Genomic DNA, 27613 nt, shown 5'->3' on the forward strand with positions numbered 1-27613 from the left:
ATTGCGTCTCCAGATCAGATTGGAGGTAATCAGAAATTGTGAAAGTGAATTGAAAAAGTGAATAAATAGAGGCCATATTAACTCCATTTCCTATCAGTAATTCATATAGATGAGAACACTGCCTGTATTTATTTGCAATGGAGTTATAAGCTAGGGAATTAAACAGATGTTAAATCTTAGAATGTGATTTACACTTGAAGTAATGTTAGTATCCTGTGTTGTCGTAAAAACTCTGTTGTCCAAGAAAGCAGTGTTCTCACTAACTAGATATCTGCATTGGAACAATTTTGGGGTGGCTTAGGCCATTCAGTGACTTCCCTGGTGGCTCAGACAGTAAAGCGTCTGCCTATAATGCGGGAGACCCGGGTTCAATCCCTGGATCAGGAAGATCCCATGGAGAAGGAAATGGCAACCCACTCCAGTATTCTTGCCTGGAAAATTCCATGGACGGAGGAGCCTGGTTGGCTACCGTCCATGGGGTCACAAAAAGTTGGACACGACTGAGTGACTTCACTTAGGCCATCAGTGGCTGTTAACTTTATAGACTTTATTGGCATTACATATTTCAAAGTGTAGTTACAGCAACTCCATGACTTTTAAACTTTTGAGGTAGACAAAACAAGTCTGGAAAAAAGTTCATAACATGAGTTCAGGGGTCAAAAGTAACCTGAGGAAAACTAGTGATGCACCCAAAGAAATGGAGTAACTGAAGGTCATTCTTAATGTTCCCTGAAGCCACCTGACCATCTCTAATTATTTTTATTTGGGAATTTTCAGTTCTGCTCCTATTCTTGGATTAAAAAAAAAAAAAAAGCATGTTTCTTGATTCTTATTTTCTATTATTTTAAGTGCTTTTCTCTGGCAATAAAAATTAGTATAAGAACTTATTCATTATACTGAAACCAAAGGATGTTTGCTATTAGAAACACATGCCTTCATGTCTAATGTATAGAATGGCTGTTTGTCTCTTTCTTCCTGGTAAATTTCAATAACGTCTCGTGTTCTACGTTAGGAGCTTATGTGTGCCTTCTTTTTTTGAGGCCTTTCTCCTCTTTCTTCTTTGCTTTCCCTCTTGTTTTCTTCTTGCCTTCTCTTTTTGCTTCCTTCCATAATTATTAATTTTTGAGTTAGACTCTAAATTAGGTGCTGGGAGTATAAAGATGAATAACATATGGTTCCTGTCCTTTACATATAATGAAGTCTTAAATTTATTTACTAAGGAAATTTCAGAAAGTACTATTTCTCTAAGACTTTTAAAAAATAAATATTTGATAAAACACACATGCAAAGCAGAAATAAAGTGTTTAGCAAATACTTTTTTTTCCTATTAAAATGTAATTTGAATTAATCTCAAGGATCTTTTAATATGTTGCATGGCTTGTTGTATGAAGTTTTATATATTTGTCATGTGATTTTCATATATTATTCTTAGAGATAAATGTCAGTTTTATTTTGACCAGGAAGCCTACCGAATTCTCTTCTTGGATTTAATGGCATTAATGATGAATTGATAGGAACAGAATTTACATGTCACACGAATGAAATTTTCCTCCCTTTCTTGTCCAGGTGTGCCAGGTGGTGCCAATGCCAGCCAATCACCTCCCTGTTGGCAGCACTATGAGCACTGTGCACCTTTCTTCAGACGGCACTTACTTCTATTGGATCTGGTCTCCTGCCAGCCTGAATGAGAAAACACCTAAGGGACATTCTGTTTTCATGGACACTTTTGAACTTGTGGTGAGTTTCGCTTTCTCATCCCATGTCTTTGCAGAGACATTTTCACTTGCTTTCTTTTTATGTTGATGTACAAGGGACCTAAGAAACTGGAGTACTTGTGCAGTATATTCACTCTTGCCTCAAAATTGGTTTTTCTCTTGGATGTGTTTTGAAGGCTTCTTTATTTGGAGTTGTATGACACAAGTAAAGCAGGCTTTTTGAAGGTTAATCTAGCAACAGAATGGAGACAACAATAGTTAATATGTAGACAGTGGGGTTTTTAAGGAGAAATGCTCATGAGCTTGCTGGAAATTTGGAACTAGATTACAGTAGCAAGATTGTGTCTACACATGGATATTGGGCGTCTCCGAGAGAGATGATGATTGAAACTGTGAAAGGCAATCATTCATTCATTCATTAGATATTGGCAAGGTATCTCCTGAGAGCCAGGCACAGTGGTGTTCAGGTGGTGGGAATACAGTGATGGGCAAGGGGGTAGGATCCCTGCTCAAATGGAGCTTGTATCTTGACTAGTGGGTGGGTTGAGTGGCAGTGGGAGAGAGATAAAACTTCACCCATAATCGAGTGAACAAATAAATGGACAGCGTAATTTGAGGTAGTGAAGGAAATGTAGTAGCTAACCAGATGAGGGAGTTGGGGGGAAGGGAGGGGAAAACATTCTAGGAAAAGGAGACCACAAGTGCAAAAGCTCTGTGGTGGGAGCAGGCATGTGTGTTGTAGGAAATGACAGTGAGCCAGAGTAGATGAGTGCAGAGAGCAGAGCTTGAGGCGAGCAGAGACGGGGAACTATGAGAGTCCAGATCTGCACTGTCCAGTGCAATAGCCAGTAGCCACATGAAGCTGTGGTTTAATTTAATCAGAAGTTTAAATTGATCAGAAATAAATACAATTAAAACTTTAGTTGCTCAGTCACATTAGCCACGGTTCAAGTGCTCAGTAGCCACATGTGGCTGACTAGTGGCTACCATATTGAATGTCAAAGATAACATTTCCATCATTAAAGAAAGTTCTCTTGGACAGCACTGAGACGTCAAGATAGTATTTGTAGAGACTTGTAAAAGAAAAAATTGCTCCAAGCCAGGTTCAACAAAACCTTTTTTCATGATGTAATTTAACAGCCTCCTTCTGGGAAGAATTTTAGCCTTCTTGGGAAGGGAGAAAAGACACTGAAGTAATTTCTAATAAACTTTAATGAGGTTATAACTTGCTCTGGAAAATCAGTCATCCATCCTGCCAGCTAACTATCAGTTTAGTAACCTTTCAGTATACATTGTTCTTTTTCTATTATCTAGTTTCACAGTATTCTCCAAAAATGATCTTTTCTTATAAAATGTCTTAGCCAGAGTGAGCCTTCAAATTGATCTGCTAGAGGTTGTACAACTAGGAATGTCTTTTTTAAAAAAGAAAAAAGAAAATTGTTTTCAAACAAACTTAACCAGCTGGTTAAAGGATTTAGTTCTTTTTTCTGGACAGAGGAGCCTGACTGGCTATAGCCATGGGGTCTCAAGAGTCGGACTTGACTTAGCAAATAAACCACCACTGCCACCACCTAAGAATAATGGAAAAACATCAAAGAATTCCCCTTTCCTTGATGTGCTTTGGTTGAATTTTAAAGATCATGTCAAAGAAAAACATGCACATGCATTAAAATTTGAGGTAGTACATCTAGTACATCTGGGCTCATAATGAAAAGTGGGAGTCTCTTGCCCCATCCCTGGCAAGTTCCTTATAGATAGTTACTTTAACGGTGTCAGCTTTTCCTTCTTCTAGTGGTTACTTTCATGTCTCTAAGTGAAAGGCTTACATTGCTGTTTCTTGATTTACTAACTCCATGTATTATGTGTTTGTGTTTTGGTTTTTTGCTGTGACAGATGAGGATTTCGCTCAATTCACCTCCTTTTTTTCTTCCTTCCTCCTAGTGTATTTATTTGATTCATTTTAATTCTTCTTTGGAGGAGGATATCTTTGTAACTTATAGTTAAACCTTTATTACTTGTTCCTCAGCTCTAAGTAGTATCTCTTATCCCCTGACCTTAGGAGATGGAGATAGATAATAGTGTCTCTTCTTGTCCTTTAGTATGGGGAAAGCCAAAACTAAAAGTATGCATTCAGGGGAATTCCCAAGAGGAAGAGAGATGATTCACCAACATCCAGCCTTAGAGAGTCTTAAGGATTGGTGGCATCAGGTATGGCACAGAACCATTGTGAGACGGGGGTATAGACTGCAAGTTTGTTAAAGGAACTGTCTGTTGTCTCCTTTCCTGGTACACACTACATTTGTGCTCAGATGCCAGCTGCCCAGGCAAAAGTCTTGATGTTTGTCTGAAAAAACCAAATGACCCTGGAGAAAAGACCCCACTGTACTGATATTTGGGCTCATATAAGTTAAAGACTTGCTGCCCCAGTGAATCACCCACAGTGATGTCTTCTAGTAAGTAAGCTTCCCCAACCATGTGCATAGCATTCCTTTCTAGTGGTGAACTGTTTTAAAAAAGAGCAGACATAAAAACACCCCAAACAAGCAAAGGCCAGGGCTTTGGAGAGCTGTGTGTGTGGAGGGGAGAGGAATAGATTTTAGAAGTTTGGCAAGGTGGTGATAATTACTGAAGCCAGGAGCTGGGCACATGGGGAGCTCATTATACTACTCTTTCTTCTTTTGTGTACATTTTAAAATGACACTAATAAAGTTCTTTTAAAAAATTTAAAGCAGACCATTGAGAAACTCTAGACAAACTAGGAAAGTCTCTAGATTGGAAACTAAAAATAAGAAAAAGAAATCAGAAAAACAGCTAATAGAGTAAGATAAAGACCTCATTAGCGCTTACTACTCTGTGAGACAGATGAGAAGATACTGCGTTCATAAAACAGAGCAGGATGTCATGAAAAAAGGACTCTCAGAATGAGAAGGAGTTTATGATCGTCAAATTTTAAAAATTAATAAGGGAATTAAAGATATGAAATCTAGAAAGTAGGATAAGTAAAGAGCAGTAAATATGAAAAGATAAAAGACATAAAGGAATAATCCTTCTGAATACTTAGTAACAGCAGTTCCCAAAAGAGAACAGAAAATAAGATATTATCAAAGAAATAATAGAAGGACAATGTCAAACTAAAGGACACTGATGTCCAGATTAAAAGGTCTTTGGCACAGTGAATGAAAAATGTCCACACTGGCACCTCATCTTGAAATTTCAGATTATCAGGAGCAAAGAAGATTCTAAAGCTTCTGGAGGTAAAATAAAATCATGTACAAATAATGAGGTATAAGAAGAACACCAGGCTGTTCAGTCTCATTACTGAATGTAAAAATGGGGCAGTACTTCCAAAAATTCTGGGGGAAATCAATATCTAACCCAGAAGTCAGATAGTCAACCAAAATATCAATCAGTCATAAAAACAGCATAAAGATATTTTTAGGCATACAGGATCAAAAGCTCATACCTGCCCTGGAGGAAATAGAACAACTACAAGCCTTTGCCTATGGCATGAAATAAAAAGTTGGGGAGACGCTCAAGGGCCTGCTCTAGATTAAAACAGTAACCTTTGAGTTACTTTTGGAGTCTGAATCCAATGGACCAATTGTAGAAAAGAAAATTTGGAGACAATTTGGAATTTGAATATAAAATAAGTATTAGAGGAAACTAAGGAGTATATTCTTATTTTTAAAGTTATGATAATGGCATTGTGATTATATAAGAAAATGTCCATATTTTTAGAGATGAGTAGTGCGGAGAAGGTGATGGCACCCCACTCCAGTACTCTTGCCTGGAAAATCCCATGGATGGAGGAGCCTGGTAGGCTGCAGTCCATGGGGTCACGAAGAGTCGGACGTGACTGAGTGAATTCACTTTCACTTTTCGCTTTCATGCATTGGAGAAGGAAATGGCAACGCACTCCAGTGTTCTTGCCTGGAGAATCCCAGGGATGGCGGAGCCTGGTGGGCTGCCATCTCTGGGGTCGCACAGAGTCGGACACGACTGAAGCGACTTAGCAGCAGCAGCAACAGTGAAATATTCAGAAGTGGAATTTCATGATGTCTGGGACATGTTTAAAATGGAGTAAAAAAGAGATAGGTGGGTTAAACAAATTTGGCTATATCCGGATAATAGTTGAAATTGGATGATGAATATATGAAAGTTCATTATACTATTCACAATTTTTACCTATGTTTGAAAATTTTCATTGTAAGATTAAAAAATTTTAAGCATCACCTGCCATTAATTTAGCAAATTCTAAAATACTGACTTGGGAAGCTAAACAAAGATACCTACCTGGCTTTCTGCTTATGATACTATCACAGAAAGGAACACTGTGTAGCCATTAAAAAGCATGGGGCAGATCTGTGTGGACTGAAGTAAATTAATTTCCAAGTTACATTGTTTAGTATAGAAAGCTTGGTTCAGTGCACTGTGTGTAATCAATCACTGCCTACTGTGTGATAAAAATTGTGGTGGGCAGGTATGGATTCTCTCTGGAATTGGCCTTCTCCTATGATACTAGCTTTCCTCTCTCAGTGGATCATTCACCACAGCATATAAATACAGGAGAAGATATTCAGTCTTGAAAAAGCAGAACCAACTCCCTTGACCCTCATTCTCCTCCACTCCCCTATCTTTGGTTCCCCTTTACAGCAATATGCTTGAAATAATTTATTCTTACTGCTTTACTTTCTTCCCTTCTGTTCACTCTTGAACCTGCTGCAGTCTCACCATGCCACCATAGCAGCTCTTCTCACGTTCCCCAGGGACTTCCACAATAGTAAATTCAAGGGCACTTCTCTTTTCTTTTTATTTGACCTTCTAGCAGTATTTAATATGATCTCACTCCCCCCCATTCTTGAAACTGTTTTCATTTGGGCTTTGGGACACTCCTAGGGCTTGTCTCGTCACTGGTGTTTCCTATCTCCTGTCTTCCTAACCTCTCAACAGTCAAGGGTGCCAGGACCTATTTCTAGGACCCCTTCTGTCTACTCTGTCTGCTCTTACTCCCTCATTGATCCCATCCTGTCTTATAGCTTTAAACACCTCTCTGTACAGATGATGCTCAATTTTGCTTCTCAGCCAAAACCTGTCCCTGAGGCTCTGCATGCATATTGATGTGGGTGGGTGTTTGTATATGCTCAGGATATGAGACTTTTCCAGTTGGAAGTCTGATAGTTCCCTCAAGCTAGATATGCCCTGTACCAAACTCCTGATTTTACCCCAGATCCGCTTCTGCCTCAGGCTCTCCCGTTTCACTTCATCACATCTGTGTCCTTTTAGTGCTGGCCAGAGACCTCTGTGTCCCTCTCTCTCCTCTTTTCCCTTCCCTGATTCCTTGCCCAGTCAGCATATATTGCCTGCTTTACCTTCTGAGTGTCTCCCAGCCCCCTTCACCTCTGTAAGAGTACTGTGTGATTTGGGGCTTCTGTCACTCCACTCCAGCCCCGCCTGACCTCCTGGCTGACACGCAGGCACTAACGTGTTCTCCCTTCCGGGCCTTGTGCAGTGTCATCTGCAGATAAACAGACAGCTCGTTCTCTCTTTTTAGGTCTCTGCTCAAATATCATCTTATCAAAAAGACCTTTCTTACCATTCTTTATAAATTATTTTGTGTAAAATACAATCCTATCTGTCCTTGTCCCTTTTGCTTTGGTGCAGAATTCAGCTGTGACAGTACCAACATGTTGATCAGCAGGAAATACCTTATTCTTAATTTTAGCCTTTTCCTTCAAGATTATAGAATAACCAAGGCATGGACTCTTTCTGCGTGATTTCATTACCTGTGCACTGGACACATCCTTGCTTGAGAATCTTCTATAACTCTCTTTTACCTTTTCAGGGCACTTGTTTTACATCTTCAGTTCTGTTTTGCTCTGAGACCTCTTCCTGTGCCCATGTGCTTTCTGTAAGCTGCTGTTCTTCAGATAGATTCAGTGACAATTTTACTGCTGTTTTGTCTCTTTCTTAGGTCTGTTCTTAACTATATGGTCAGTATAATAACGGATGCACTAGGTGCCTCTCCCCCTTCAACTCCATTGGTTTATGATTTTCTTTAAATTATTATTCGGATAGCTGAGATGATCTTCATTCATTCAGTGTTAATCCAGTGCCTTGTCTGGGTAGCAGGGTAATAAGCCTTTGTTTTCAAGGCACTTACATCAGAGTGTGGGGAGTTAGTAAGAAAGGAAACACAAGAAGAAAATAATTTCAGCTACTGGCAAATGCTGGGGAGAAAATAAAAGAGGGTAATGAGATAGAGGGTGAGGGGGTAGAGATGGCGAGCCACTCCGGTTTGCCTGGCAGAGAGGGCCATTCTGAGGAAGGACATTTGAGCTGAAATGAGAGTGATGAGAAGCAGCCATCTATCCTGCCAGAGATGGCAACCAACCCTCCCCATTTGCCAGGACCTGAGACGTTTCTTAGGACAAGGACCGTTGGTGCTAAAACCAGGACAGTCTCAGGCAAATCAGAACTAGTCCAGTCCAGAAAGAGGGATCACCAAGTATAGGCCTAGCATGCAGGCATTTTAGAGGAGGGACAGAAGGCAGTGCCCTGAAAGTGTGGGGAGAAGGGGAAACCAAAGCACGGAGGTCAGTGGATGTTGGACCCCATGGGCCTTACCAGCCATTTGAGTTTTGTTTTAAATTTATTGGGAAGCTGATGCAGGGCTTCAGACAAGGAAGGACATAATTTTATTTTCATCTGTAAATGAATCTTTGGCTAATGTAGTAAAACATACGGGGTCAAAGTGGGGAGACCAAGTTGAGGCTGGATGGTCACTGGACTTGAGGTGGTAGCGTGGGCCAGGAAGGGAGCCAGAGGGAAGCTTCTTGTCATCACTAGCTGTGTGCTGCTTCTCACTCCTCCCAGGCACTTCCCCCTCCTTTCAAAATCACTAGTAGCTTTTTCGTCCCAAAGAGATACTTTGCTAAGTATAGAGGTTCCCAGATTTACTACTTGGGCACCAAAGCTGAGTCCTCTTTGCTTCTCATGGGTGCTTTATCAGGTTTTCTTTTCAATATTTTCAAAGTACTTAAACACAATAGCATGACTTTTTTTTTTCTTAATTTAGCCATTGTTTTTCTTATGGAGCCAGATTGGGCAGTGCTTTTGAATGCCAAGTGATTGATTTTTTAGTCTGGATGCCTTTGAAGGGTCATATTTAGAGTTGTGCAACATAAATAGAGCTACACTTGGTAAACGTGAATCTAGCTGAAGGGTGGGGGTAACACAGTGTGGGAAGATGTGGATGTGTTCAATTTTAGGCGACAGAGGCTATTCCAGCCGAAGTGCTGGGGAGTGGGAGGCAGTTAGAAAAGTTGTGCTCAATCCCAGGAGCAAGGATGGTCTGTATATAGCAATGTAGGAGTTGCCGTGGAGAGGTAGCATTGGATTTGGGTCAGGACATGTGTGCATGCTGTCGCTTCAGTCGTGTCCGACTTTGTGACCCCATGGATGTAGCCCGCCAGGCTCCTCTGTCCATGGGATTTTCCAGGCAAGAATACTGGAGTGGGTTGCATGCCCTCCTCTTGAGTCAGGACACAGATCTGTTTATTCAGCAGAGCTTCAAGTATTTACTGTCTGCTTCATGAGTGCTGGAAATGAGACAGCAAACAAGGCAGGCAGGATCCTGGCTCTTGGGGAGCCAGCATTCAGCTAAGGTGGAATGGAGGTAGAAGGTCAAATAATAAATAAATTAATGAGTAAGATCATTTCAGAGAATGGTAAGTGCTGTGCAGGTAACATGACTGGATGTTGTGCTCTGGCTTGTGGGGGTGAGTAGGAGAGGGCGGAGGGGATTCTTCTTTGGTAATCATGGAAAGCCTCTTTGAGGAGGTGACATTCTATGTAAGACCTAAATGATAGGAAAGAGCCAGGCACACACAGGAGGATCTAGGGACAGGGTGTTCCAGCAAAGGTTTTAGAACCAGAGGCAGGGTCTAATCCTAAGCAGGCTCCCGTTTAAGTAAGTGGAGATGGGAACCAGCAGATAAGAGGAGCACACAGAGGGCAAGAACTGTCTTGGCTTTGCTCATTAGAAGAGTCCCTTACACATAGGTACATGTTCATGTTGAAAAGAAACCAGGATTATATTCTGCCACTGAGACTGAGGCAGGACAACCCCAAGGTTTCTGGCAACCATGGCACAGCCTACACAGAAGACAAGGAAAACCTTGATGATTTTGGTTTTAGGTTCCTCTTGACCATCAAGAATGTTCACTTGTTAGAGGGAACTGAGTTAAGTAGCTGTAAAGCGTTAAGAGGCAGAGGTGAGGAAATAGAAACAGCATTTGCAAACTCTGAGAAGCCTTTTTACTTCTCTTTTGTGAACGTCTCATAAAAGCCCCCCTCAGCAGGTCCATCCCTCTCCGGGAACCTTGCCTGGCTGTGCTCCTCAGTTTGCTTCCTCTAGCCTCTTCTCTGTTACCAACTTTTCACTTAGGACTCCTTCACTGCTTTTTATTTGCTTCTGGAAGCCTTTCCACTTCGCACTCCTGTTCTTTCTTATCTCTATTTCTACCTCTCTTCACTCATGACACCAGTTTCTGAGACTCCAACCAGACCCAGAAGCCTGGTCTGGAGCAGGCAGTGGGTGAAGAGGCTGCTTGAGGTATATCTAAGACATCTGACAGTGAATGGAAGTTGAGAAGAGGGATGGTATTGCAATGGGCCACCAATGTTTTCTTTAAGATCTTGGAGACCTGTGAATATTTGAAACCAAAAAGGAGATCAAAGAGGGAGACTGTGAGGGTGAAGGGGGCAGATGGGAGATAATTGAGGGGGCAGTTAGAAAGGAGGTGGAATGCTTCTTCCTCTGAATTAAGAGAAAAAGATTAAATGAGGCTGAACACAAGATTCTTGAGTGGGAAGAGAGACAAGTGGGAGCAGCTTATAGTAAGTGGTCTGGATCTTTTCAGTAATAATAAAAGCCAGATGGTCTGCTTAAAGCCATACTGAAAATTTGGTGGAAGAATTTTGGAATCACCACCCCAGAGCTTTTGCTGGGTTATAATCAAACGATGAAGGAGAACTGCCAAGTACCAGCAAGGATCCAGTTGAAGCTGGCATATATTTTTAGCAGACAAAGTCTGCCTTTCTCCACCGTTGCTCTGCCAATCCCTGAGCAGCTGGGGCTAATGTTGACTGCTGTTATTACAGAGTTTGGATTTTAGCCACTAATTATATTTCAAGAAGATATAATCCTCATAGCTGTACTTAATAGTAAATCAAGACCTGATTGATTTGTTTTCCTCTCATCTTACTTGTACCTGTCAGAAGCTTGTAATTAGTGAGAGCTGCCTGTGGAATTCAGTATGAGGAATTTTCATCAACAACCTTTCGTAGAACCTATTAAACTTGGCTCATTACTTTTAAGAATCTGGGCTATTAAAAATGAAAGCTCTCAAACATCTCATAGTTTCCCTTTTGTTCTCAGTTTCTGTAGAGCAATTAGGTTTTGAGGTGTACACCTACTCAGGTACAGTTTTGGGAAATGTTTTTGAGTAACCAGGTGACAATAATACACTTCTGAAGGAGAAGTTTGCTCACTGAATGGAAACAGGTTCCATTTAAGAACTTCTTTTTCTTTAAATATTAGGTGGAAAACGGTGTATTCGTAGCCAACCCACTTCAGGAACGCACAATTCTAATGAGAAAAGAGGGCGAGTCTGCAAAAAGCATTAATGAGATGCTCCTGAGCAGACTGTCCCGTTACCGAGCCTCGCCGTCCGCAACACTGGCTGCCCTCACCGGCTCCACCATCTCCAACACCCTGAAAGAGGACCAAGCAGGTTGGCTGCCCTTCGCTTATCTCATGTTTACCTTGTTCAGCTTCATTCAGCTCTATATATGTTTTGAGAGTATTGTCTTAGAGCAGTTTTAGGTTTGCAGCAAAATTAAAGGAAGGTACAGATTTTTTGTGTACCTCCCACCCCTACATGTGCACAGCCCCCCTTATTATCAGCATCCCCCACCAGAGTGGTGCACTTGTCACAATCGATGAACCCACCGAGACACGTAATAATCACCCAGAGTCCACAGTTCACCTTAGGGTTCACTCTTGGTGTTGTACATTCCATGGGTTTGGACAAACGCATAATGACCTGTGTGCATCATTATTGTATCACATAGAGTAGTTGTATAGCCTTAAAAATCCTTTGCACTCTACCTATTCATCCCTCCCCACCCCCCAAACCCTGGCCACCACTGATCTTTTATTGTCTTCATAGTTTTGCCTTTTACAGAATATCATATAATCTGATTTACACAGAATATAGCCTTTTCATATGGGCTTCTTTCACTTAATAATGTGTGCCTTTACAATTCCTCCATGCCTTTTCATGGCTTGATGGATTCAGCTTGTGGTTAGTGCATGCTGCCTGTGGAATTCAGGCAGTACTTGTTATTGAGCTCTTACAGACTTACAAAGCAGTTTGCTTTACATAGTTCACCTTTTTGTGTCCTTCCAGTCATTGTTCATTTTTTTAATTCCAAGCTAATACATACTGTTGGCTGTGAACATGAATTAGCAAGAATCTGTAAGAATTCAACACAGCTCTCTCCTTAATTGTAAATACTTTGTCCTTACTGTTAGAATAAGTTATTTTCATGTTTAGTATATGCTTCATGAATGTAAAAAACTCACATTTAACATCATCTTCACTAAATATGGGCTTCCCTGATGGCTCGGATGGGTAAAGAATCTGCTTGCAGTGCAGGAGACCTGGGTTCATTCCCAGGTCAAGAAGATCCCCTGGAGAAGGGAATGGCTGCCCACTCCAGTTTTCTTGCCTGGAGAGTTCCATGGACGGAGGAGACTGTCAGGCTATAGTCCATGGGGTTGCAAAGAGTCAGGCAGGACTGAGCGACTAACACTTCCACTTTCACTAAACATATTCTCAACCAAGCAAATAAAAGGCAAACCCTCTACGACAGAGATTGATTTTTCTGGACTTTGGCATTTAGTGTTTGCACTGTAATATTTTTAAATAGATAATGTGTTTACAGAGTTTGAAAGTGAAAACAATATAAATGGTACATGCAGAAAAATCTTACTCCAGTATCCTGGTGTATTCTGTTATTTGCCCCACCCTGCCCCCTATAGGTAGCTCTATTTATTAGTTTCTATTTATCCTGGCAGAGTTGTTGGTTTCTTTAATGCAAAGAGAAATTAAATTCATGTAGAAAGATACATTTATGTATTTTTTATTGTTCTTCTTTTCTCAGTAAAAGGTAGCCTTCTAAACACACTGTTCTGTATTTTTAAAGCAGGAATCCTTAACTAGGGTAAGAATTCAGTGTTTCATAAGCATCCTTTCCCAAAGTTTTAAATAACATAGTATGTGTATCATCATAATTTTCATCAGAGTTTCATGGTCACTTATGACCCCCCAGCCAAAAGTCAAGAACCATTATTCTTGGAGAGTTTTCATATTATATATCAACTACATGAATTTATAACAAATCATGACCTGTAGTAAAAGATAAGGCTAGAAAAAGATGCCATGTAGAGAAAAATTATCTGAATAAATAGATGTTTAATGAATTTAATGCAAGTTTGTGTTTTCATTCTTTTATATAGTGAAATGTTACGAAAAATATTTGTGATTAATTCTTTGTGAGACTATCAAATTTTAAATATTTATTAGTCCATATTAGAATTTAAGGATAATATTTTACTTCTATAGGTCTCTATTATATCAAATACAAGTTAGAAATTTATTAATAGTTATTATAACTTGGTTCTTTGGATAATTTGAGTTATAGGCAATACTTTGTAGAGAGCAGTCCTCATTACCTAAATAAATGTTTTCTCGATAAGCTGAAGACTTGATCTGGGTTTGTCCCTTGGAAGAAAATTGAATCCTACCTGCACAATAGAAATGCTATTTTCTTGTTACCTAAGAAAATATGAGTGATATCAAAAAGAGGACTCAGTAGGCGAGGTATATTTAGTTCCTCTGAAACTATTATTTGTGTTCTAAATATGTGATCTCAATCACTGCACTTCTATGTGCATTCTTGATGTATTCATTTAAACACGCTGTTGTTACATAAAAATTCACCAGTAATAGGCTAAGTGAATTTTTGACAATTATTCAACATTCAGAAGGTCTAGGGTTTTTTATTCTGTGGTAAACTAATACCTCTTACTATGTTAATAAGGGTATGTCTATTAAAAAAAAAATCTCAGTGAAAATGTTATGCTCACAAAGTTGCTAGCTTTTTAGGGTTTCTTACTTATGGAAATTTATGCTACTGGGTTTATGTCCTAAATGAAGAATATATTTGCTGGAGGCTTGAAGTTTTAAAAAATGGAATTTAGAACCACAAGCATTCAAAGCAATGACAGATTAGATTTCACTTGTCTCACTTTTCTAATCCAAACCGTCTAAAGATTATTTTATGTCTATGTAGGCAGTTATATTTTATACCCTGACAGCTTCCTAGGTAAAACACTCTGATTGACTTTCTGCTGCCATCATCAATCCTCACTAAACTAATACATAGAAAATCCTTCAGTTCACCCTACGTTTTCATATCTGCCAGTGAGTAAGGGAAATTAAAGTACATTTTATACCTTTTAATTATAAACAATAATAATTATTATTTTTTAAAATTTTTATTTTTACTTTATAATTGTTTTCTTAATGAAAATTTATGTCACTGATCCTAAAAAAAAAAAAAAGAAAGAAAATGCATCATAGGTTATAAATCCTGCAGGCATAAATTATTTTGTGATAGATACTGTGAAAGCTTTTATTAACTGGTTATGGGTTGAAATTTCTGGCTGATTCCGTGTTTAAAGCTGTTTATAATGAATGAAATATCACAAGCCTATTAATAATTTGTTCTGTATAAAATGAAAAGATCTCTACTGGAGCACAGTTTCCTAGGGGGAAATATAAACAATAGGATTCTTCTTTTATTTTGAGATTTAGTCCATGTGAGGATTCATTCCTTTGAAAGATTTTTTAGAGCCATAAGGGCATATTGAGTACTGGGAACACCTTTGAGAAATGTTCAGATCATAGAACCAGGGGGCTTGGGGCCAGACTATGGAGCTAGATCATTATTTTTGCATTAGCGTATTATTTTTTGCTCTATTTTCTGAGTCTTAGTATATCCTTGCTAGAATTTGGGGCCCCCTTGTCATACTCTAATTTGGTTTGGTAATCAAATTAATCTGTGTGTCAACTGCTGTTACTCACCATTTTCATCCTTTTTACCAGCAAATACTAGCTGTGGACTTCCTCTAAAAATGCTTCGGAAGACACCCATTTATACCTGTGGTACATATTTGGTGATGCTGGTCCCACCTCCAGGGGGATCAGGCAGCTCTGCCACCCGATCTCTTTTTGGTGGAACAAGTGGTTTGTCGTCTTTAAAAAGTAAGTGAACTTTATTTATGGCTCTTTTCCCAATTCGTCTCCAACTCTGAAATTTAATGTTTTTCCAAATAGTGATTTTGCACTTACTCTCTTAAATGTTTGTTTGCAAAACCTCTTTGATAGCAACAAAACACCATATCAGTGTCATCAGAGGCTAGGAGGAATGAAAAACAGAATTTTGGTAGATGATGTAATAGTACACTTCTGAAAACTATTGTCCTGTAAAATTACTCAAAATAATAATGAGGTCAGAAAGATCTTAGGAAATAAAATAATCTGTCATCACTTTATTTATTTATGACACAGCAAGAACTCTACCCACCATAGAGCTATTAAAATAAGTCTATGAGAGAACGAACTTATGGTTCCTGGGGGGAAGGATGGGGGCAAGGGATAGTTAGGGAGTTTGGGATAGACATGTACACACTGCTATGTTTAACATGGATAACCAGCAAGGTCCTACTGTATAGCACAGGGAAGTCGGCTCTATGTTATGTAACAACCTAGACAGGAAGGGAGTTTGGGGGGAAAATGGATATGTGTATATGTATGGCTCAGTCCCTTTGCTGTTCAGTTGAAACTGTCACAACATTGTTAATTGGCTGTACCCCAAATACAAAATAAAACATGTAAAAAGCAAAGATCTGTGAAATGCCTCCATTTTAGGACACATATGTGTCTGAAATGTTAAGCAAAAAATGTATATGATACAAAATAGTGTGCAAAAATTCATTAGTGTTAAGTGTACACATATTTTTATAAAAGAGGGAGGTATACTATCATGATTAAAGTATAACTTACATACCATAAAATTTACCCATTTAAAATATACAATTCAGTGGTTTTGTATATTTAGAGTTGTCCAACCATCACCACTATCTAATTATAAAACATTTCTATCACTCCAAAAAGAAACCCCATACCCATTAGCAGCCACTCCTTTCCCCACCCCCTCACCCAGCCTGTGGCCTCCACCAGTGTGCTTTCTGACTATGGACTTTCTATATATGTGGAATTATGTAATATATGTGCTTTTCAGTTCAGTTCAGTCACTCAGTCTTGTCCAACTCTTTGCAACCCCATGGACTGCAACACGCCAGGCCTCCCTGTCCATCACCAAATCCCGGAGCCTACCCAAACTCATGAACATTGAGTCGGTGATGCCATCCAACCATCTCATCCTCTGTCGTCCCCTTCTCCTCCTGCCCATAACCTTTCCCAGCATCAGGGTCTTTTCAAATGAGTCAGCTCTTCGCATCAGGTGGCCAAAGTATTGGAGTTTCAGCTTCAACATCAGTCCTTCCAATGAACACCCAGGACTAATCTCCTTTAGGATGGACTGGTTGGATTTCCTTGCAGTCCAAGGGACTCTCAAGAGTCTTCTCCAATACCACAGTTCAAAAGCATCAATTCTTCAGCACTCAGCTTTCTTTATAGTCCAACTCTCACATCCATACATGACTACTGGAAAAACCATAGCCTTGACTAGATGGACCTTTGTTGGCAAAGTAGTGTCTCTGCTTTTTAATATGCTTTCTAGGTTGGTCATAACTTTCCTTCCAAGGAGTAAGCATCTTTTAGTTTCATGACTGCAATCACCATCCACAGTGATTTGGGAGCCCCCCAAAAATAAAGTCAGCCACTGTTTCCCCATCTATTTGCCATGAAGTGATGGGACCAGATGCCATGATCTTTGTTTTCTGAATGTTGAGTTTTAAGTCAACTTTTTCACTCTCCTCTTTCACTTTCATCAAGAGGCTCTTGAGTTCCTCTTCACTTTCTGCCATAAGGGTGGTGTCACCTGCATATCTGAGGTTATTGATATTTCTCTCAGCAATCTTGATTCCAGCTTGTGTTTCTTCCAGCCCAGCGTTTTTCATGATGTACTCTGTATATAAGTTAAATAAGCAGGGTGACAATATACAGCCTTGATGTACTCCTTTTCCTATTTGAAACAAGTCTGTTGTTCCATGTCCAGTTCTAACTGTTGCTTCCTGACCTGCATACAGGTTTCTCAAGAGGCAGGTCATGTGGTCTGTTATTCCCATCTCTTTCAGAATTTTCCACAGTTTATTGTAATCCACATAGTCAAAGGCTTTGGCATAGTCAATAAAGAAGACACAGATGTTTTTCTGGAACTCTCTTGCTTTTCTGATGATCCAGCAGATGTTGGTAATTTGATCTCTGGTTCCTCTGCCTTTTCTAAAACCAGCTTGAACATCTGGAAGCTCATGGTTTATGTATTGCTGAAGCCTGACTTAGAGAATTTGAGCATTACTTTATTAGCGTGTGAGATGAGTGCAATTGTGTGGTAGTTTGAGCATTCTTTGGCATTTCCTTTGTTTGGGATTGGAATGAAAACTGACCTTTTCCAGTCCTGTGGCCACTGCTGAGTTTTCCAAATTTGCTGGCATATTGAGTGCAGCACTTTCACAGCATCATCTTTCAGGATTTGAAATAGCTCCACTGGAATTCCATCACCTCCACTAGCTTTGTTCATAGTGATGCTTTCTAAGGCCCACTTGACTTCACATTCCAGGATGTCTGGCTCTACGTGAGTGATCACACCATCGTGGTTATCTGGGTCATGAAGATCTTTTTCAGTTCGTCTGTATATTCTTGCCACCTCTTCTGAATATCTTCTGTTTCTTTCAGGTCATACCATTTCTGTCCTTTATCGAGTCCATCTTTGCATGAAATGTTCCCTTGGTATCTCTAATATTCTTGAAGAGATCTCTAGACTTTCCCATTCTGTTGTTTTCCTCTATTTCTTTGCACTGATCGCTGAGGGAGGCTTTCTTATCTCTCCTTGCTATTCTTTGGACCTCTGCATTCAAATGGGTATATCTTTCCTTTTCTCCTTTGCTTTTTGCTTCTCTTCTTTTCACAGCTATTTGTAAGGCCTCCTCAGACTTGGTGACTGGCTTTTTCTTTAATTGAAACATAATGTTCCCAAGTTTCATCCAAGTTGTAGCACAAATCATTGCTTCATTTCTTTCTTGGCCAAATCATATTTGATTGTATGGATATACTGCATTGACATTTGAGTTGTTTCTGCTTTTTGGCTCTTTTGAATAATGCTATTATGAACATTCACGTACAAGTTTTTGTGTGGACATGTTGTCATTTCTCTTGGGTGTATGTGTAAGAGGAAAATTCTGGGTCCTGTGGTACCTCTATGTTTAATCTTTTCGAGGGACTGCTGAACTGGTTTCCCGTGGCTGTACCATTTTAGAGGCTCATTAGCAATGGTTCCAGTTTTTCCACATTCTCTCTAACATTTGTTATTTTCCTTTTTTGTTGTTTTTGTTGTTTTACTAGCCATCCTAGTGGATATGAAGTAGTATCTCATTGTGGTTTTGATTTGCATTTCCCTAGCAATTAATGACAGAGAAGGCAATAGCACTCCACTCCAGTACTCTTGCCTGGAAAATCCCATGGATGGAGGAGCCTGGTAGGCTGCAGTCCATGGGGTTGCAAAGAGTCGGACATGACTGAGTGACTTCACTTTCACTTTTCACTTTCATGCATTGGAGAAGGAAATGGCAACCCACTCCAGTGTTCTTGCCTGGAGAATCCCAGGGACGGGGGAGCCTGGTGGGCTGCCATCTCTGGGCTCGCACTGAGTCGGACACAACTGAAGCAGCTTAGCAGCAGCAGCAGCAGTTAATGATGTTGAACATCTTTTCTTGTGCTCATTGACTTTTTGTATATTCTTTGGGGAAATATCTATTCAAATTCTTTGTCCATTTTGAAATTGGGTTATTTGTCTTTTCATTGATCATTAATCATCTTAAACTTTTTTTTTAGTTTCCTTGGCATGTTTTTTTCCCCCACTCAATTGAAATTAGCCCCACTTGATTAAAACAGGTCTTCATGGCACCATTTTTTCATGAGATTATAGCTTACTCAATGATTCTATTTTAGACCAACAAATAAATGCTGAAATTCTTTCTGTGCCCTCTTCCACAGTGGTCACTGTGGAGGCTACTCAGTAAGTGGAAAAAGTGGTGTTTGCCTTGAGGAGCTCATAGTCTGGTTAGGATAAATGATGTCTGTGTGTGAAACAACTGGAAAACGAAGCATGATGCTGTGTTCAGTGCCTGAACCATGGGGAGCAGATGTAAATGCTGCAGAATCAGAGAAAGACAGGGTCATTGTCGAGTGGGGTAGAAGGGAAAAACTTCATGAAGTTTTGAATTTGTCCTGAAAAATAGCTGTTATTCATGTAAGTGGCCACATGGGGAAAGGCCTATGCATGGGAAACAATCAAAAAGAGATTTGGAGAAGACCATTTGTTGGTGTGCAGGACAGAACAATAGAAAATAGAAAAGAAACAAAGAGTGCCGTTTAGATCACAGCTCAAGTCAGCCGTGATAAGAATCTGGATTACTAGGGTGATGCAGCTAAAAACGAGAAATTTGAGAGGCACTGCTCGGATTTTCTGTTGAAAAGTGGGGAAGAAAATAACATCAGTAATAGGGCCAGCCCATCTGCCACAGCAGCCATTGAAGAGCAGTGACTATGGCTCTGGGCTACCCCCTAGCCAGGGGCCTCAGCAAGGGCCACCAGGTGACCAAGAACAAGAACAGCCCCACCAGACATGATGCAGAAGGTGTGCGCCTTTGCCTCCGAGGGGCAGCATGCCATGGAGCGGCATGCCAAGGACTCCCAAGAACAAGCCGGCCCTCAAGTCCATCAAGAAAAAAGGTGGGGACGTACATCCGTGCCGAGAGGGAGAGAGAGGAGCTGAGTAATGTCCCGGCCACTGTGAGGAAAGCAGCAGCCAAGAAGGGCTGAGCCCCCTCCCCTCTGTCCCAGTAAAACCTTTTCAGGAGAAAAATTAGCAGCTAGCATATGTGTGCTGGTGTAGATCCTGGACGTGTTTTTTAACTCACTTAATCTTCACAATAACTATATAAAGTAGATACTTTTATTATCTCCACTTTACACGTGGGGCAACTGAGAGGTTCAGTAAATTTGCCAGGGTCACACAGAAGTGGTAGAGCTAGAATTCAAATTCAGAATCCTGAAGTGCATGCTTGTCATCACTGCACTCTCCTTTGTTAAGGGAAAAGGCCAAAATCTCTCCAAACTTTAGAGCCAGTGCTTGGAAGGATAGCAACTGACCTGTGTTTGAACACCCTCTGACCTTTATTGAGCACCAAATGTATGTAAAGTATTGCTTGTAAATGTTGCTACTTTGTGATGTTAATGATCATAACCCCTCTTGAAATTACCCTTTTGACAAACTATATTGAAAAAACCCATATGTAAAAGTTGCTGTTTTAAAAACACTTTCAAAAATATGCTTCACTTTGATGGCTGTTCCTCTCATTGCTTGGAGCTCTGAGTAGTGGGATTTTAGTCCATCATGTGTTTAAGCTGACTTGTCTTCACTCTGGGCACCATCGGGATGGGTTGGCTGTCCATTAGTGCCTTCTGAATTTTGTGGAGTCAAACAATTGGGGAAAAAAAAGAAAAAAATATGGTTCACTACATTGGAAGAGACTTTATGACAGTTTTTTTTTGTGAGTGTGTGATCTTAACATGTGTCTTTTGTCTCCTCACTGTTACACCAATAGACAACCAAAAAAAGATGTGATTTTGATGAAAATCTTTATCAGTTCAGTTCAGTCGCTCAGTCGTTCCCGACTCTTTGCGACCCCATGAATCGCAGCACGCCAGGCCTCCCTGTCCATCACCATCTCCTGGAGTTCACTCACACTCACGTCCATCGAGTCGGTGATGCCATCCAGCCATCTCATCCTCTGTCGTCCCCTTTTCCTCCTGCCCCCAATCCCTCCCAGCATCAGAGTCTTTTCCAATGAGTCAACTCTTCCCATGAGGTGGCCAAAGTACTAGAGTTTCAGCTTTAGCATCATTCCTTCCAAGGAACACCCAGGGCTGATCTCCTTTAGAATGGACTGGTTGGATCTCCTTGCAGTCCAAGGGACTCTCAAGAGTCTTCTCCAATACAGTTCAAAAGCATCAATTCTTCGGTGCTCAGCTTTCTTCATATTTTTGTCTTTATATTATATGTCATATTTATATATCTTTATATTAAGAGGCTAAAATTTAACTCACCATCATTCATCTCAAGGCTTACTAAACTGTTTGTTTCTGAAGTCCTTGCCTCTAGCTTGGTGTATAATATTTCGGATGGTCAGTTCACAAGCCGTGCCGACCTCATAGATGCTGCTGGAAGCTCCTTGGGGCGTGGTGCCCTTGTACCAGGATTGGGTAAGAATTGAAAGCCCACATTTATTGTCCTTGGAAAATTCAAAATTTTAGCAATTTCTCTCAAAAAGTCTTGCTGGTTCTCTATGGTATTCTAGTTTCCTTGAAAGAATTTTTTTTACGCTACTGTTTAGTTGTGAGGATTAATATAAGAAATTGTCCTATGTGAAATTCCTCTGCATAAATTATGGTTGAAGATACTGTCCGTTATAGGTTATATGATGATCCTATAACAAATTTTTCTCAAGTTCATGCCATAAAGAAACTTCTTTCCCCTAAGGGTTTGGTATACTTCTTATTGTTAGAAGATGAGCATTATGTAATATATTGGATATTCTGTTTGCATTGGCACCTAGGAAACTTGATTCTGAGTTTAGGGTTCAGTTACTAAGGCTTTTACTGTGTGTTAATGTTAACTAGTCCTATTGTACCTGGGTTTTAATGTAAGCCACTTGAATCCTTTTTGGAGTTGAAAAGGTCACATGTAAGTCAGTGACTAAAAACTTTCTATTCCTTGAGACTATTCCATTCTCACATATGAGTTAAGCCAAGTAGACTGAATCCTTTGAGCCCCAGTCTACTGCTTTGCCATCTCTGGGGAGCATCCTTGCCCTTCCACTCTTTAGCAGTGCTTATGAGAAGTATATATCCAGCAGATAATGACGTGATAGTTGTATAAAGGTTGCTGTCTTTGCAGGTGCCTGTTATGATACAGTGAACAACATGCTGTGGACATGCTCGAATGACTATATTGATCAGTGGTGTAATCCTGGGAATCAGGCCTTCCATTACGTCTGCCAGAGACTTGGAGTCAGCCATATCATCACTGAGCCCAAAGGTGGGTGCACTCATTGTCCTACAGGAAGAGATTCTCCCCTGGGAAATAAGAGACAGCACAGCAGCAGTATAAGTGGGAATGTACCCCAAGCAGCAAAGTGTGTCAGCAGCCTTCCCTCTTCAAATTTAGAATTTAGAATTCTTGTTATCTGGTTGGTTTATGATTAAATACATAAATGTGTAAATAAATAGAGCTTTTGAGGTGGTCCACAGACCTTTTTTTAAAAGGAAATTGTTACGACCCTTCTGAATTGTCAGAAATTTAGTACAGAAATTCACTGTTTGTATTTGGCACGGGATTATATAAGCTGTTATGTTTTGCTTTAAAAACAACCTACTTATACACAGACTTACAATTTGATAGAATATCCAGCAAATGACCTTTAGATTTCTTAATATTAAAGTTCTTAATATTAAGAATTGTTAATTTTTAATATTATTTTAAAATCTCATGACTTCAGAGTCAACTACAGTGGTATATATGGAGTAGTGAGTAGCTCAGCAAATCCTCTCTTGATAAAGCAGTGATGAAGTGAATTATCACAAATAACTTTCTACAAAATGAAAATACCAACTAAAAAAGTATTTCTAGACTCTGGAAATTGACCAAAGGGATATAACAAATTGAGAAGCAGTATTCATTAAAACAAACAAACAAACAACCCACTGAACTTTGGCTAGGAACAGTAGAAGTCTGTGGTGTTCTTAGCTGGAGATACCCCTGTCCCCCACTTTCAGCTTGATCAGTGCCGTAATTCTGGCAGGGTGGGACAGATCATGGGAGCCAACAGCTTTGCTGCCAGAAGTGGCTAACTGATTTGGAGTGGAGCATGGAAAAAATTCATGCTCAGCAGCAGTGTCAATAATAGTAGTGGTCTTGGTGGCAAACAGAGACAACCAGTGGCTTAACTAGCCTGAGGTTGTGGTCCTGGTTAGGGCAAGCAGCAAACCAGCAAACTAGCCAGAAATTTACTGGTGAGATTTGGGTAATGAGAAAGCTACAAAAAGACCTTCATAAGCTCCCCCAAACATCTGAAGAAGCCAGAGAAGGCCCAAGCTGGTCACATAGGCCTGGCTGAAAATGAGCCTTCATACACATGCAGAAATTTGAGAGGGTCCAGCAGAAGGTGAAAACCATGGAAGACTTTAAAACTGCCTAAACTTTGTCCTTCCCTCATAAAACATGGATCCATCCAGGGTGGAAGTTGTACTAGCTCAGGGTGTTTGAGCACAACCTATGACTCAGACGAGGTTACTTCCTACCTACCACTAGGAAGATAGCTTTACAAAGAAAAATGAGAATAATAAAAATAAACAAATGAAAGAAAAGAAGTAGTAAAATAGAAATAATTTTTTAAAAAGTGAGCAGAGAAACCAGTAGCTAAACACTGCAGGCAAAACTCAGATTTAGCAGATGAAGACTTTAAAGCAGCCTTTATAAATAAATTCAGAGAACTAAAGAAAACCATGTTTAAAAGACTAAAGGAAAGGATAATGATCATAATTATAAACAAATAGAGAATTTCAACAAAGAGTTTATTAAAAAAAAAACTAGTTGGAAATTCTGGATTTGAAAATTTCAGTGACTAAGAAAAAAAAAAATACTAGAATGGTTCAATAGCAAATTCGAGATGGTCAGAAAAATAATCAGCAAAGTTGAATATAGGTGAATAGAGATTTTTCTAGAAGAGTTACCAGCATGGAATCTAAGCTGAAATGGCCTGAATTCACATCCCAACCCTACCATTAGTTTCTGTATGACCTCAGGTGAGTTACTGACTCTGATTCTTGAGTCACTTCTCTACGAAACAGGGCTAAAATAATCAAAGTTGATAGCAATATTATAAGGTAATGCATGTAAAGCATTCAGCCAATTGTCTAGCATATAGAAAGCTCAAGAAGTGGTAGCTATTTATGCTCTTTTTTAAAAATGGAAATTCCCAAGTGTTTTCACCCCAGCACTCTGTGGCAAGGAAGAGAGTTCTCCAGCAGTAGTGGCAGAGATTGGAGCCACATTAGTCTCTTCCAGTGTGCGTGTACCTTTTGTAAGTGAGAGGTATGTTCTGTGGTGACCACCCACAGAGTTGTCTTTCCTCACAGACTTTCCTTTTCATCTTCTAGAAGAGGCTATAACCACGAATGAGGTTATAAACCAATTATTGCACCACGTTGGTGCGATGTGCATACATCAACTCAATCTTCTTGCTACCAACCCCAATCTTCCAATCACAAGTGTCTTGGGCAAACAGCATCCCATTGAAGCACACCATCTTAGCAGTATTTGTGACATTATGGAGAAGGCCATGGTTAATGGAGACACCTGTATTATACGCTGCATTCTTGTTGTCTTTCAGGTAAATATACTGTTTTGAGATAATTGAAATAGGGAAAAAGAAACACAGACTCTGGCTTCTGTCAGCTAATTTCTACCAGGAGAAAAATGTTATAACATTCCTGTTTTGCAACTTAACCATGTTCTAATCCTGTAATTAGAATAACCATCATACTCATTGCACTGCAGTTAATGGAATATTGCTATATGTAGCTCATTGCAATTAATATATGTAAAATATTTAATTATACCATTACACAATAGAAGAGATTGTGTTTAAAAATACACCTGGGTATACATTCATAAGAATAACCAGCATGTTCTTTCTTCATAAGGATAATTTTATTCCCAGTAGAATTAGCATTTTCAGATATACCCCTTCTGTTTCTGTAGGTGGTGTTTAAATTTTTCTTCAGCCCACAAACTGAAAGGAATCGAGACATCATTCGACGATCAGGATTGCTTCTTTGGCAGTTGTTGATGGCACCCAAAGATCAAATTTGCCCTGAAATTCAGAAGGAGGTCTGCCTTGCCATCAGGTAGTCAGCACATGGTTTTCTTAATACTCTCTACCAAAGGCTTCTTCTGTGCTTCATTGTAATTGTCCCTCTAGGCGGTTAGCCTCCCATGTCTCCTCCCCCATCCCATAGTCAGGACCTCAGGGACTCAGACGTTCCTCATGTATGATGGATCTTAAAACAGCAAAAGAAAAAAACAGTCCCTATAAGTAGATATTTTGGTGGTTTGCAAGTAGATGTTCTTCTCATTTGGGTCAAAGTGTGGCAAGGTGGTTATGAAACAGGCTTTGGGGGACTTCCCTGGTGGTCCAGTGGCTAATACTTCGCACTCCCAGTGCAGGGGGCCCAGGTTTGATCCGTGGTTGGGGAACTAGATCCCACATGCTACAACTATGAGTTTACATGCTGCAACTGAGTCCCACGCAGCCAAATAAATAAAAAAGGAAACAGGCTTTGGCACCAGGCAGACCTGGATTCTAGTCTTTGCTCTGCCAGTTACTTCTCAAATGATTTTCTGCCACAGTCTACATCTAGCTGGCTTCACTACAGTGATTTTGTATAACTCAGTTCTCTTTAACTGGTTCAGCATCTAGCCTCAGATAAGTTATCATTTTGGTAATTCACGAATATGAGCAGTGGGATCCTGTTTATCAAGAAGGTCATTGGGCTGAATCACAACTGTAAATTTAGGTTCAACTGCCTTTTTAGTGGTGAAACTGTACTCAGAATGGCATCTTTAATAAAAATTTTAAAACTTAGAGTTGGGATATTCTAGAACATGTGTTTAAAAACTTTTCAATTTTTCTGTCATTTCAGCTCTGGTTTAAATATCTTGTACCCAGGTGAAACTGAAATCAATAACTTACTTAAGCTGGTCTTAACAGAAGGTGAGAATTATCCTTTAATTACCCTTGAAAAACTATCCTTTTTTTGTCCCTAAGGAAATGACTGAATTTTTTTTTTCTTCATATCTATTAGTATTATTTTAAAAAGTGCACATATGCCAACACTTAAACAAGATTGAAAGCAGAAACCATATTCTATATATTGTCAAGCTTTGTAAACCTCTTTCTAGCCCCACTGTATAGCATAATGTACCTGGCTGTAGACGTGCAAAGAACGTTAAAGATAATGATTTCTTGGGATTTCTAAGCCAGTTATTCCCCCACACATTAAAACTCAACTTTCAAAGTTAGACTCAATGACGGCAACAAAACTCACCTTGTTAAGGACACTCTGCATTTATAAGCAACATTAGTTTAAAGAATTAGAAATCACACTTCATGAAATATCAAGACAGTAACTCCACTTTAATCAGGATTTGCTGGTTAAAGAAAGTCTGATTGGTTGTGATATAGTTTTTGCTGCTGTTTGTCTTAGTACATGTGCCTGCCCTCAATTGTCAACAGTCTTCTCATTTACAAACTTAAAAAAAAAATAGTATCAGTTTTCTAAGCATGGTTGGTAAGATAGTTTATGGAGCTTTGTTCTGTGCTAGGAGAGAGAAACAGTGGCCTCTCCCAGCTGCGGGATGTGATCCTCACTAATTTAGCTGAACAACTTCAAAACAACCGATTCGGCAGCGAGGAGGAGGATCATTACAGGTGATGTGATATGATTCACTGCTAGCCTTTTCTTAGTGTTTTCCTCAGTAATTAATTTACACTTAAATGTGTTTGATCATCTTGAGTCTCCTGTAATATCTTTTGCTATAATTAGCATGTTAAATCTAAACTGTGGATCAACTGAAAGATAAAAAAATCCCACAGTTGCCCTAATAAATGATAATAGCACATTTCAGTTTTATGAGTGAAATAGCTTGAGCCTGGCAAAAAGGGTACTTAGCGGAAGTAACAGGTGGAGCTTATTTAGGAAATTTTGGTAAAGGGCATCATCTAATTGCTGGTCTATGAGAGGCTGGGAGGTGTGGCTAGAGCTGGTGAGTAGAGGAAGGTGTGTTTCTGCTATTTATAAAATACTTGAACTAGGTCCTTGAGTACCATTGTGTTTCCATAAATTTAATTTAGACAGTATATCTAGTTGTTAGCATCATTACTAAGTAAGATGATTCACTTACAGAGCCAATGAATCTTTTGTATCTGCTATTTGTCATCTTGTACTGATTGTATAAGTTTTATCCTTTTATTAGTTAGCCATCGGTATCTTATTGTTACATTTTTCCTACATTTTAAAGACTAAATGATGAACTTTTACACTACATTCTGAAGATTGTTGTACGAGAATCCTGTATCTTAATCACCAAGTGCCAAACTGTCTCTAAAGATGATTTTCAAAAACTCCTTTCAACTGTGCCTGTAAGTAAAAATGTGTTTAATGAAAGCAAAATTATATCAAGTGTCCTTGTTTTCATTTTACCATTTTAAAGTATGTGTGTACACACATACTTATACACATGCTTTTCAAGGATAGACTTAATTGATGAAAGTCAATGAACAGCTGTGCTTGTCTTAGAAATGTAAAACTAGACAAATCCACTTACTTTCTCCAAAGACTTTATTCCTCCAGCTTAAATATCTTAATGCAATAAATTGTTAGACTGAATTTGGATGTTTTGAT

At 39.5% G+C, this 27613-nt stretch overlaps 1 protein-coding gene and 1 non-coding gene across 11 annotated transcripts in view; both read left to right on the forward strand.

Annotated features, from left to right (window-relative positions):
* HECTD4 (HECT domain E3 ubiquitin protein ligase 4) overlaps positions 1–27613 on the forward strand; it is a 165985-nt gene that overhangs the window by 60635 nt on the left and 77737 nt on the right. For all 10 annotated transcript variants that reach the window (XM_027956603.3, XM_042234681.2, XM_042234682.2 and 7 more), the window contains exons 7-16: positions 1567–1737; positions 11317–11509; positions 14951–15109; positions 21239–21352; positions 22047–22187; positions 24308–24540; positions 24912–25057; positions 25853–25923; positions 26535–26640; positions 27231–27351. In XM_027956603.3, the coding sequence (XP_027812404.2) occupies positions 1567–1737; positions 11317–11509; positions 14951–15109; positions 21239–21352; positions 22047–22187; positions 24308–24540; positions 24912–25057; positions 25853–25923; positions 26535–26640; positions 27231–27351 (1455 nt within the window). The remainder of the gene's footprint in view (positions 1–1566; positions 1738–11316; positions 11510–14950; positions 15110–21238; positions 21353–22046; positions 22188–24307; positions 24541–24911; positions 25058–25852; positions 25924–26534; positions 26641–27230; positions 27352–27613) is intronic.
* Positions 20429–20576, forward strand: LOC114108886 (small nucleolar RNA SNORA79). Its single transcript, XR_003585620.1, has one exon. It is a non-coding gene; the product is annotated as a small nucleolar RNA SNORA79 (small nucleolar RNA).

The sequence above is a fragment of the Ovis aries genome, chromosome 17, assembly GCF_016772045.2.
Source record: "Ovis aries strain OAR_USU_Benz2616 breed Rambouillet chromosome 17, ARS-UI_Ramb_v3.0, whole genome shotgun sequence".
Taxonomy (NCBI): Eukaryota; Metazoa; Chordata; class Mammalia; order Artiodactyla; family Bovidae; genus Ovis; species Ovis aries.